Source organism: Pterocles gutturalis, unplaced genomic scaffold, assembly GCF_000699245.1.
Source record: "Pterocles gutturalis isolate BGI_N339 unplaced genomic scaffold, ASM69924v1 scaffold2708, whole genome shotgun sequence".
NCBI lineage: Eukaryota > Metazoa > Chordata > Aves > Pterocliformes > Pteroclidae > Pterocles > Pterocles gutturalis.
Window position 1 is genome coordinate 94577 of NW_010117734.1, and position 12570 is coordinate 107146.

At 49.3% G+C, this 12570-nt stretch overlaps 1 protein-coding gene across 1 annotated transcript in view; it reads right to left on the reverse strand.

The window, feature by feature from the left end:
• The window catches only part of NRP2 (neuropilin 2), a gene marked incomplete at its 5' end in the record, with an annotated part of 74692 nt that extends 71419 nt beyond the window's left edge, over positions 1–3273 (reverse strand). The window contains one exon of the mRNA XM_010075884.1: positions 3096–3273. Within this exon, the coding sequence (XP_010074186.1) occupies positions 3096–3273 (178 nt within the window). The remainder of the gene's footprint in view (positions 1–3095) is intronic.
• Between the last annotated feature and the right edge of the window lie 9297 nt (positions 3274–12570).

The following is a 12570-nucleotide window of genomic DNA, read 5'->3' on the forward strand; positions in this document are numbered from 1 at the left end:
CAGCTACTTCTTTATGCAGCTGGACACAGCCAAAAATTAAAAAGTCCAGATGTGCCTCCAGAAAAACAACAGCAACAATCAGCATGGAGCAGCTGCCCCTGGCTGCCACCTCCAGGCTCCATCGCTGGCTGATGCTCCCACTTCCAGGCAGGGAGGGCCGGCTGCCGAAGCTGCTCCCTGCAGCCAGCTCTTGCTGCTCCGGTGTCCGGGCAGCACCAGGTACTCAGGCCCTTTCCAGCCAGCTGTCTGGAGAGGGGAAATCACTGACTTTTCCGCAGAGGTCCCCAGGGTGCCAGGCACTGTACAAAACACAGGAGGAAACACCTCCCGTCCCAAAGGGAAATCTAAAACAGATATAAGGAAGGCCAGAAAGGACACAGTAAAACTAAAAAGACTTTTGCAGATATTTTTGTAGGCCTTGGAATAGGTTTAGGAATGTAAATGTTATGCTTTATGAGGGAGAAACTTCAACCTAATAAGGTAAAATGAAATGTTGAAGGAAGAAGCAAGAGAGGAAGGGGTTATGGTGTTTACCTCTGGCAGCTGGAAGCACAGCGCACCCCTCTCCTGCTCTAATAGCTGCCAGGTAGCTACAGCAGCGTAGGGGGAACCTTGTCTGCCCAGGGACAGAGTGCCACAATCGGGTTCATCAGCCTATCACCTTTGTGTGAATGTCCTCTATATTAATGATCAGATGTCAAAAGAAGGGCTCTTCCCGGAGACTGTATTTCTTTGATGCTGAACTCCTGTTCCTGCTAAGGTTCCCCCCTGCAGCTGCAGTGAGGCCTTTGCTTCTTCATAAAATACTCTCTGACACTCAGATAAGGTTTATTACTAGATGGTCACCTATTACTACTGCTTAATGCCCAAGCATCACACAGTGTTAATACTTGCCTCCTTCTGGTAGGTCACTTAAAAAAAATAATGAAAGAAATTGATAGGAAGGAGATTTTTTTAGGCAGTGTTTATTGTGCACTGTTTCATTTGTTTTATTATGCTTCCTATCAAGCACAGTCCATGAAGGTATTTCAAACCCACTCCCTGGCAGTACTGGCTGTGGGGAGCAGGCACCCAAAATCAGCTTGGCTCCCAGCTCATGCCTGTAGGCAGCAGAAGCCCAAGTGCACTGTGGATGAACCCTGTTTCACTTGCACACAGGTGGCAGCTGAGGGGATAGAGGTGCATGAAAACTTCACTATCAGGAGAGGTTTGATGTTAATACCTGGTTTCTAGAGAGCAATGTTGCCGCAGGAGCTGAACTGAAACAGAGACCCTGACAAACCCTCCACCATTCGTGGTTCCCACACAGGGGACCAAAACCCTCCAACTCAAACCTTTCTGCTTTAACTAAAGGCTCCCTCATGCAAGTACACACAGAAAGTTAAAGGGTGAGACCGCATAGCAGCCACTCAGAAGATCTGCCATGGTAAAGCAGAAAGCAGCAAAGGGATGACGTCTCCAGCACTCAAGCAGCCCCCCCAGCACACACCACCTGCAGCTCAGGACCAGACCCTGCTCTCTCACAGGCAGCAAAACACGGCAAAAGTTGTCCAAGATGCTCAGAACCAAAACCGACAGCTTCCTACACATGCAGGAAAAGCCAGGTGCTCATGGGGGTTTCTGTCTCTCTGACCAACCTGGCTTTGCTCACCTCTCCTTATGCTGGAGAGGCAGAAGCTGGAGTCCCTCTGGCCCAGCTCAACCCCTGCCCTGCACACAACACTGCCCTGCCCACTGCATGTCACATACTCTGCAGACTGCCAATATTGGCCTATAAAGTTTTTATCACTGTGAAGTTGGGGCAACTGCATTAGCTATGAGAAGGCTATACAGTTCAGCCTGTACAAGCAATAATAAAATCTGATAGCAACCATCATTCTCACGTGCACTGCCGAGGCCTTGCTGTGTTCATTTATGCCCACATTAAGACTTTCTCTACCTTCTCCCCTCTCTAAACACAGGCCTGATCCTGCTAAGTGTTGAACACCATGCACACACAGTGACTTCAGGGAGAGTTCACAGTGCGCGAAGCCTTATTAGCCCAGGCTTTATCTGTAGGGGGTGACGAGATCCCAAATGACATCAATCAGTATACCTTCATTAGCGTTAGAGGAGCTATGCTGATTTATGGTAGCTGAAGATCCAGCTCTACACTTCATAACCTTCAGTACATCAAACCCATGCCGAATTCTTTGTTCTCCACAGGACTGATTCTACAGTCCCATAAATGCCTCCCCTGTCCCTCTGTCCTTTTGCAAACAGAGTTCCCCTCTCCATATATGAACCCCTTTTAATCAACAAGAGCAGCATGTCTGGCAAGACTGCTGTGTCAGACCTGTTTTAGGAGACCCCAAGCTCCTTCACAGCTCAGGCATCCCTGTAGCTGTCTGTGGATTCCAGATTAAACACACAGGTTTATACATCTGTTGAGACCATGTTATTAACTTAGCCTTTTATGGTGCCCTTTGATGCTGTTAATTATTCTTTACTAGCTGTTAATCGTTTTTTCCCCGACATCTAGTTTCCAAGTCCCTTCTTAGAAGGAAAGAGAAGAAAAAGCAAACAAAACCAAACTCTCAGTTTACCAAATGCAGCAGAATAAGCACTGCAGAGTCAGATCCAGTCTAAACAGCTCAGACTGCCAAGCCCCCAGCCTCACACAGCCCGAGCCTGGGTCTCCAGCCCTAGGGCTCTCTGTGCCATACCTCCGCCTAGTTACATGCCAGGAAATCGCTCTGCTCTCCCATGGTTTAAAAGGACATGGTTTAAAAGGACAGTGAGACCACTTCAACACAAAAACAAGTTGTGTTTGAACCAAAGTCAAAATAAGGTTGAAAGCCAGTTAGCTCTTGCTTTCAAGTGGTATCAGGCTGAGTTAAGAACAACCAGTTCAATGCAAAGTAGGCTCATCCTGCTAGGCAGCATCTTATAACCACACAGTCGGTAGAGGCACACTTGCCCCACAAAGGCAACGAGATGCAGCCATGGGGGCTCAAGACAATGCTTGTTTTCACACTCAGGGAGGCATGGGACCCATACCACCAGGCAAAAGTGGGAAGAGGAGGTAACTATGTACTGAAGAGGAAGGCTCTTACTTGCAGTCGTGCTTTTCAATTTCAAAGTGAGGGTTGAAGTTGAGTATAATCTTCTGGTTGGATTCAGGGGTATAGATGACCCACTCGCAGTTCTGGTGGGACGGGTAGTCATTGGGGTATCCCGGGGAGGTGATGTATCCAGCATCCTTGGAGTTCAGGCGGCCCCCACACGGCTTAGCTGCAGAGACACAGAAGGGAACAAAGCATTGAAATGGGTTCTGGGCACCAGCCGTGCACAACCAGTCCTTTCGGGGCACTGCTAAGGGTGGTCTGATAAAGGCCATTCTCCAGGTCATTGACATCCATTTGATACTCTAATATTTCATATCAATCTCTGGGCAAGGGCAATTATTCTATACAACAAACCTACACCTTTTCGCTTCCCCCTCCTGCCACACTTACATACCACATTTCACACAGACCAGAAAAGAGAAATAAATGCTCTCGCCAAGGCAATTACAAAGCTATGAAGTAAGAGACAGATTGATATTAGATCATCTGGAGATGCCTAATTTTATCCCTTCTTTTTCCTCCTTTTGAAGCTGCTCTGTGACAGTCTCCCACAGCTGCCTCGGGAGACACCAAAATTTGGATGCATATGACCCTTGACAGAGCTGCAGGAGTGCAGAAAGCTTTATTCCCAGGGAAGGAAACTGAGGCACAGAAGGGCTGAGCCAAGGACAGCGTCCGGCCCTCCTGGCCCCGGCCCACAGCCCCACAACAGCCCTTCTCTGCTTGCTGTGCTCTCCCTCCCCAGCCCCGCCTGCCCCCACCACCCCATCTTGGTAAACTGGCGTCCTGCCTCCCAACCGTTCAAGCTAACCCAGCCGTTGGAATTGCAGACATGGCTAATCAGCAGTGGCGGGTTTGTGGGGCTAGCCCACAAATAGCTGGCAAGAGCTGCGTGGTGAGCAGAGGAAGCACTCTCAGCTTTGGGTTAGAACAGGCCCTGGAGGGTGATTTCATCTTCAAAAAAACATTTAATCTCATGAACGCTGCAAATCAAATTTATTATTGCATTACTTGCTGAGAGGAAAATCTGCATCACAAGGCCAATTGATAACGCACTACAAACCCCAACAAAGTCCCTTTCTCCATGGGGCCCCTATTGCATGCCTCTTGCTGCCCCCCTCCCCTGCCACCGCCCTGTCCCAGTGCCATGGCCCCACGGGCTGCCACAGCTGCCCCTAGAAGCCAGCATTGCCTCCTCATACCCAGCAAAACGGACAAAACCCTAGGAACCTCCACAAGGCAGGCTAGCAGGAATACAGTCCTGCGTTGCAGAAAGGCTTTCCCCTCCCTGATGATAAGCAATGGGATACAACATGGGACACAAACCTTCATGGATTATCCTCACTGCACGGCTGTCCCCACAGCCTCCCCACAGCCCTGGAGGGCTCCAGTCCCACAGAAGGGTGCGCGTTGCCTTTCCCAGGGTCCACATGTGCACACCTTGCCATGGGGCCTGATGCACATCCCATGCCCGCGGGGGAACCGAGGCACAGGAGGATCATCACCCTTGGTGTAGGAGAGTAACCACACATACCACACCCCGCGAGGGTCTCTGCAGTGCTCCCCACTGTCCTGGCCCTGAGAGTTGTTCCCTGTCCTGCCCACAGTGGCACTTGCTGCAAAGCCCTGGGACCACCCAGGAGAAGCAAAGCAGCACAGACTCCTGTGTGCTCACCCTACACTGTGGGTCTGGCTCTGTCCCCGTGCTATGGGGTCTGCCAGGCCCCAGGGGTGTCCCCTGCCAGGTCATCACAAGTCTGCCTGTTCTCAGTGGGGACATTCTAGCCCACCTTCAAACTGCCCTCTTGCCAGAGCTAACACAAGCAGCAGGAGCAAGGCAGGACTCCTTGGCGGCAATGCTTCCTGGAAAAACGCACTTTGAATTAACAACCTGCCACCTGCACACTGCCTGCGGAAAACGCGTGTGCCCTGTGCAGGAACAAGGGCAATAGGAGGGCCCTTCATGGGGCAGTGAGGCTTCCTTTGCCATGAAGAAATACTGTCTCAGTTTCCCCCATATTTTTCATGCCCTCTAACACATTCATTCTTAAAAATAACTTTCTTCTCACACACCCAAAGGCATCTCTGCAGCCTTCCCTTTTTTCTTAAAATAATCCTGTAAGTATCCTGAAAAATATGAGGGGAAAAATCACAACACCGCCATGGAAGAGCTGAGAATACCAAAAAACATCTGGTTTTGTTCCACAGGAGATCTTGCTCAACACACAAACATTTACAAACCTACGTTCTTGCACAAATCTCTTCTCTTAGCAAGGCATATTTGCCCACACACGTGTCTATGTGCGTTTGTGGCGAGAGAGGGAGAGAAAGGGAGACATTCACGTGGAAGGAAGAAATTCACGGATTTGTTGACATCAATGTACAAATAGACGTGTAATTCACACTTCACTCATGTACGCACTTTCACACCTTCTCATAAAAATTCACACCTCATTTGCACACATGTCCACCCCCTCCAGCAAAGAGAAATATTCAAGCTGTAGATTATTTTTCTTGGAAAGGGCAAAGTCTCGAACAAATGAAAATACAGTCAATCCTTCCACACCTCGTCATCCCCTCCCCGTCTCTCCAGCGTTCACACACATGCTACCCGCTAGGCTGATACCACCAACATCACCCACCACTCAGAAGCTGCTAGCCCCTTACTCACGCTGGATACTATGAATACTCTGTGAGCCATTGCAGCTCAACCAGTCAGAGGGGAACTGCAATGCGAACAGGGGTGTCAGGCTCCAGCTTGCTCAAGCTCTTCCCTGACAAATGAACTCAGGAGCAGAAACCTGGGCTTACCCTCATCTCAAAACCTCTCTTTTGCCCTGTGAAGCCTTCACAGCTCAGCAGGATGGAGATAAGGAAATCCCTGGGCTTCATCCTGATTTCAGGTCAGCTTGGTGCCCAAGTTAAACTGCTGGTGAGGACAGCCTGAGTGAGAAGGGTTGGAGCCCAGCTCTCTGCAGCAGAATGGGACAAGCAGGTGAAACCAGCCATGCCCCTTAGTTGTTCAGGTACCACCAGGAAAATTTCCCCATCTTTTTGCAGACAGAAAACCCTTCCACCTGCAGGGAAGCTTATCTGTGTCTCTCAGAGAAATAGATTTTGCCCTCTCATTCATCCCTCCCCAAGAAGGTCCAGAGAAATGAAGGGGGCTGCTTCAGTACAGCACTGCCTTGTCCACGCACAGCACCAAGCCACGTGGTGGGCAAGTGTACCAAGGAAACCGGCACCTCTTAGAGTTATCTGAAGAGGCAAAATGACTTGAAAACCTTTGTTCTGTTGGGCAATTTTCTCCTTTGATTCACTGGTATCTAGCAGATAAACATCTGCAACCAAAAAAAAAAAAAATATCTATCACTGTGCTCCCTGACAGGCAAAGAGTTTGCCTTAGCAGACATGCCAAACACTGGCTTTCTGTATAAAACCAGGCCTGTTTGGTACACAGTAGAGGGCCAGCCTTCTACATAAACCTATCCTTTCAAACTGATGCTTTGAATCAATGCAAAAATTAACAAGAAAAAAAAAAGAAAAAAAAAAAAAAGGAAAAAAAGGTGAGTGGTATGGCTACTGCCCAGGCTGTATGCTTTGGAAGTGAGACGTGCTCCACAGCTAATGGGCTCTGGCAGCTTTTGCCAGCCCTGAATTCACTTAATAAAATTAAAATTAAATTCTGAAGTATAAGCCAAGTCTGCCAGGTGCGTGGGACATCCTGTTGCTCGGTAAGCAAAATGCAGGGGTTGAAAGCAAACTGCTGGGGCCCCTGCCAGCCCAAACGGTGGACAGGCCAGTGGAGCACTGTGCTGATGGCGAGGCCACAGGAGAGCAGCTAGGCTCCTCAACAGAGGCTCCAGGTCCTCTGGATGGGAAATCCCCAGATCTCCTCTTTAGTTAAAGCCACCACGTGACTTACATTATCCCAACAACCCCCTCCTTGCAGTTCACCAACAGGGGAACTATGCCAGAGGATAATGACCAAGCCATAGGGCTGGGAAAAAAAAGACCTGGTGAAGCTCATGAAGGCAAACTCCTGCAAATGCTGCATCGTACAGCAGGCAACTCCAAATTCTCCTACAGAGATGGGTATCAGAAGCTGAACTCTTTACTCTTTGCAAGAGGTAGACCCAAAAAAACCCTGCCCTGACCCACTGCAGACATCCAGGCTGACAAATTCTCCCCCTCCCTCCCCCAGGCTGCAGTGAGCAATCACCACTCAGGAGACCCAAAAATAACAGCCAGGTCCCGGGAACCTCTACCCACACTTGGGGGTTTTCAGCTCTGCAGCTCATCAGTGCATGCTGAAACCTTAGGCTGGGAGCAGTGCGTTCTCCTACTTGAATTTCCTGCCACTTAAACCCCTCTGGATTTCCCTCACCCCAGGAGAGCAGGGCTCACTGTTATTGTTGGACCTTCAACACAGAGACTAAAGCCAACTCTGCCTGTAACAAAAATAATCATCACCAGAGAGGCCCGTTTCACAACAAACACACATACTACAGCCTCTTACAGCTTGTAGTGTCCAGCAGAAAACGATCACATGTTTTGATCTGCCGGGTTCAACTTACTTTGGAAATGTAATTCAGGGCTGTGCACAAAATTTAAGGCATTCTTGTTGCCCTAGAGGCAAGCAGCAGCATCAGTGTCTGTGCTGCTTGGAAAGAGCAGCCTCTGAGGGCAGCAAAGGAGCAAGGGAGAGAGATCCCAGGAGTCCCACCGCAGAGGGATGCACCACCAGGCCTCATCTCTTATTTCTCTTTCTCACATGAGGCCCCACAGCCCAGGTCCACGCTCTCATCCAACCACTACAGAAGATTTCTGCGTCCCAGGATTCAGCACTGAGCAGAGGAGATTTGCCCTGACAACCCTCCGACTGCACAGCAAAATACGAGTCCTGGTGTGCATGACCTACTGCTCTCAGAGCTGCTGAACTTGGCATGAGCCCTTGTGCAGCAAACTCTGCATTTCAGTCCCGGTAGAGTCAAACGGCCCTTCAAGAAGCAAAGTGTTTCAAGGTCCATGTGCGTCCAAGCACTTTGCCAAATGCTGGCATGGAGGAGAGAAACACCTCTCTTCTGCTGAGGATTCATTACCATTAATGTTCGTCCTGCCTCATTCCCCTGGACTGTGGCCCTGGGGGAGAGTCTGGGCACGGCAAACATGGCAGGGGGTCTCATCCCAAACCATACAGCACGACTTTGACATCGGGCAGGAATAGAAATGCAAACACTGAGATTTAAATGATACAGCTTAGCCATTGGCCAAGGAGAGAGATATAGAGCAGAGGAAGCTAATAAGATTTGATATTTTATCCCTAGTAGCATAGATCATTTTAGCAGAAGCGCGTTTGCCTTGGATTGCGAGATAAAGCTTCAAAGGCTTCCTGAACAAATTAACGGACAAACACACCCAAACAACACAAAGCACTTACATGCACATTTCATCCCAGAGCAGCACCCACATCCACATCTTGGGATTTCATACAGCCAGGGAAAGTCCCCTGAACATTTCATCGAGGGCCTTTGCCAGTTTAACTAAAATTTAACTTAAAAGCAGAGGCACAGCAAAGCAGAATTTAAAGACAGCTTTTGTGATCTGAACGAGGATTTTGTTTGATTCAAAGTGTCTCAAGCCTGTCACGAGACAGGCTCATAAAAACACTGTCTGGGCTTAAGCAAGAAAGGAACGCACCAATCCATCAGCAGAGGAATGCAGCCGTTTGACCACTTCCTAAGGCAACTGGGGAGGGACGCAATATATTCACTTTATAGCACTGGACAGCAGTGAGGGGGGAACGTCAGAAAGCTCAGCAAATGGAACATTTTAGCTGTGAGCCTTTGCAAAAAGAGATCATTTTAAATTGTTTTTAAATAAGAATTGAGTGTTGGAGGGAGGAACAGAGAGAAGGAGACTTGGAGATTTCTGATACCTGTACTTTCTTTGCCATGTTAATCCACAGAAGAATTAAGTGGAAACCTGAAATAGAGACCTACTCAGGCTTCACTGTGGAAAATAAGAGGCCAAATTCTGCATGCAAATCCAGGTAATTTGTTTTGAAATCACTGGAGTTCAGCTGATTTCTACCCCTGTCGTTCTGGATAGCTGTCTTCCAGGGGCTGGCATTGCTTTGTATCACTTGAGTCAGTGACAACCTTGATGTCTAAATGTTGCCACTTCAAGGTTTTGGTGGTGTTCCCCCCTGCCCCCAAACCCTGTATCTTTGATGATATTTTGTATCCTGGTTTTACATGGTGCTGCCTCTGTTAACTTTGTTATTTGTCATCTTATATCACAGGCAAATACAATTCCAATAGGGCAACCAGCTTAATAGCGTTAGTCTTTACACAGCTATGCACGCACACAATTCTTCCGGCTTGCCCATGAATGTAGCCATTGGGTCTGGAATCACAAGTCCTGGCTACTCCAGTAATTATTCAAGAGAGCATGTGAGCACGCACATGCACGTGCAAGGGAGGGGGATAACAGCATATTGAATTTGCAGGAATCATGCCAATTTCTCGTGCCTCTGTGTTAGGCTCCCAAGGATTTGAAGTCTCATGGAAACACACTGCCATCTCCCAGGAATAGGTGGCAGCTTCAAGAGACCTTCAAGCTGCAGATCAGGCAGTTTCTGAGGAAACCCCGCTGGTCCTGCAACTGGGAGACTCAGGGAAGCTTGAAGGCTCAGAGCAGAAGCAGAAATAAAGCTGAGGCTTCCTGCATGGCAGCCTGCCACCCTACCTATAGGTTACACTAGGAAATAATATGAGGATGAAACAATTTGCTGAACCACCTCTGTGAATGCTATCAATAACAGCATGGTTTGAGGGCCATGGAGGAAAAACAAGAGACATGTTTAATTCCATGCATTAAAAAAAGAGCCATGGATTCACTCCGGATTCCTCTCTAAAGAGCTTCAGGCTCAATGAAAGGTGTTCAATGCCTTTGAAATACTAATTAGTATTGTTATTATGACAATTCCAAGAAGAAAAAAAAAAATCCTATCTTGTCTCTTATCTCCCCCTGTGCCCTCTCAGCTTCCTTGCATCTTTTGAGCCCATCTGTAAGGTTCTGTTCTCCACAAAACTGAATCCTGGCTTTCCCCATTGGGCAATGGCAGTTTATTCCTGCCTCTTCCCCAGGCAGCTGTCAGAGCCTTACCGAATCCTCCAACACCCCTGGCTCAGCCTTCCTTCCTAAGGACCCTGTTGGAGCTGCAGAGCAAAACCGGGTGCCTCGGCAGCAGGCAGCCCCATGGATGGGACAGGACGAGAGGGGAAGCAGCGCCTCTGGAGCCATCTGGAGAGAGACCCCGCCACAGCTCCTTCCGTGCACACTGCCTGTCAAGCAGCGGCGGCTTCAGCCTTTATGGCAGCTTGCTCAAATCCAGCTACTGCTGAGCCTCACTGCTAGTGGTGAAGTTATTACACATTCTGGCGAGCGTCTTAAACACGTTGTTTCCTGCTAGAGGGAGAGGAAAGCAGGAGCGAGCCTGGGGATGTGCATGAGGGAGAAAGTTGCTGAGGGGCTCTGTGAGCATGAGGAAGAGCACGGGAAAGGCAAGGGTGCAGGAGTGTGTGTGTGTGTGTGTGCGCACGCCTGTGTGTGTGTGTTTGGCAGGCAGCAACGTGGCAGGGACCAGAAGGGTCTGTGCATAAGAAAAAAAGGTAGAGCTTTGTGTGCTTGTGAAGAGAGAGGAAGAACCAGGGAGATCGTCAGCATGTGTGTGTCTACATGCACAAGGGGTTGGGGTTCTCCTCCCTCCTTTCCCCACAGGCATCCCCTAAAGACCAGTGTCCAAAGGAGCCTTTCAACAACACGTAAGCAGAGTGAAAGGACAGTGTCCTTTTGGCTTCACCATCTTCCTAGGATGGACGTAGAGAAAGGCAGGCATTCAAGCCCCATACAGACAGCATTTCACAGCTAGGGGTGACCCACCAGAACAGCCAGGTCAGATGTCTCGCCTTTGTCTCAAATGCACGGGGAGAAATCAAGGCAGGTTTCAAAGACCCAGAGCCCAGCGCATCTCTGGGGCCCATTTTCTTTGACTCAACAAATATGAAGAGAAGGGGAGAAGCATTCAGACATAAAGTCTCTGCAGCCATCCATCCCTGCAAGTAATATTTCAGGCCATTCTGCATGCCGACTCACTGCCTGCACCCCTTTCCCCAACCTGTTCAGGAACTCTCTGCCTCACCAAGGCTGTGGTGAGGGCCCGGCCCACCAGCATTACCCTCGCTGTCCTCCCCCACGCCATCCACAGACACTGCTTGCATGTAGAAAGGGTTACAGATCCGAGTTGTGATTTCGAGTGTTTGGCCCTGTGCCTGCCGACCTCGTGCTGACAAACCTCTCTTCTGTGTCTGCGCTTGTGTCTTTCCACTGCACAGACACCAAGCCTGGCTCAGGATCCGGCCTTCTGAGATTGCGATTTGGCTCAGGCAGGGAGAAGGCTGACCCTTTGATTCTGAGTATGATTAAAACCATGCTACTGTAGCGCTAAGCCGTGTGCAACACTGCTAGCAACAGACCTGATTTATGTTGTTGCTAGTATTGCGGTTTCCACCAGGGTATAGACAGGGATTTCGAAAATAGCCCAGCTACCTCTTTGTCTGTGTGTGTATTATAATTAGAAATGTGTCAAAGGGCTGTTACAGAGTGAGGGTAGAGCTGGAAGTGTTCACACCCCGCTTCTGCCCCACCTCCATGCCGACACCATCAGCCCCAGCTTGGGTGTGCGCAGGCACATCAGCTCTCCACACTTCCTGGATTAGACAACTGTATTCCCAAAACCCCATGGGGATGCGATGGCAGTGACTTCACCGCACAATGGAGAGCGAGTTTTGCAGCTTCCAGTTTGCTCTCAGGCTGCTCCAATCTGCCCCCACCATTGTGGCTAAATGAAGACTTTCTCTATTTCAATTTCAGATAGGATCACAGGTCTCACATACAGACGATCTATTTTCCTAGTACAGCTGGTCTGTCAGAGGTCATATAATTTGGCAGCAGTCCCAGTGCTTAAAAATTAATTTTTCCTTATTAATACTACTGGGGGTCCCACAGGAGAGGATCCCAGCCTTATCTGAACCCGACAGCTTCCTAAACCCCATGAAAGATGCTTTCTCTTCTTAGGCTACCATCTGTGATACAAGGCCACCATGTCCTGGAGCCCCACGGCACTGGAGGTTTCTGCTAGGAAACCAACCCACCCACCAGCTCAGAGTGGCACGCTGCTGGGACAGGGAGCACTGCCTTCTCCAGCCCAGTAAAGCAGGTTGCTTTCTTTTTAACCTTCTAAGCCATGCGTAAGGTTCCAAACACAGAGTAAATACTGGGAAGGGAGCTGGGGAGTAGAAAGAGCAGGGCAGGGAGATGGGAAGCACCTCTGTAGAGCCCCCTGGGACCAGTACGCCTGCCTGTCTCTCCAGACACCACACACCATGATCCTTCTGCA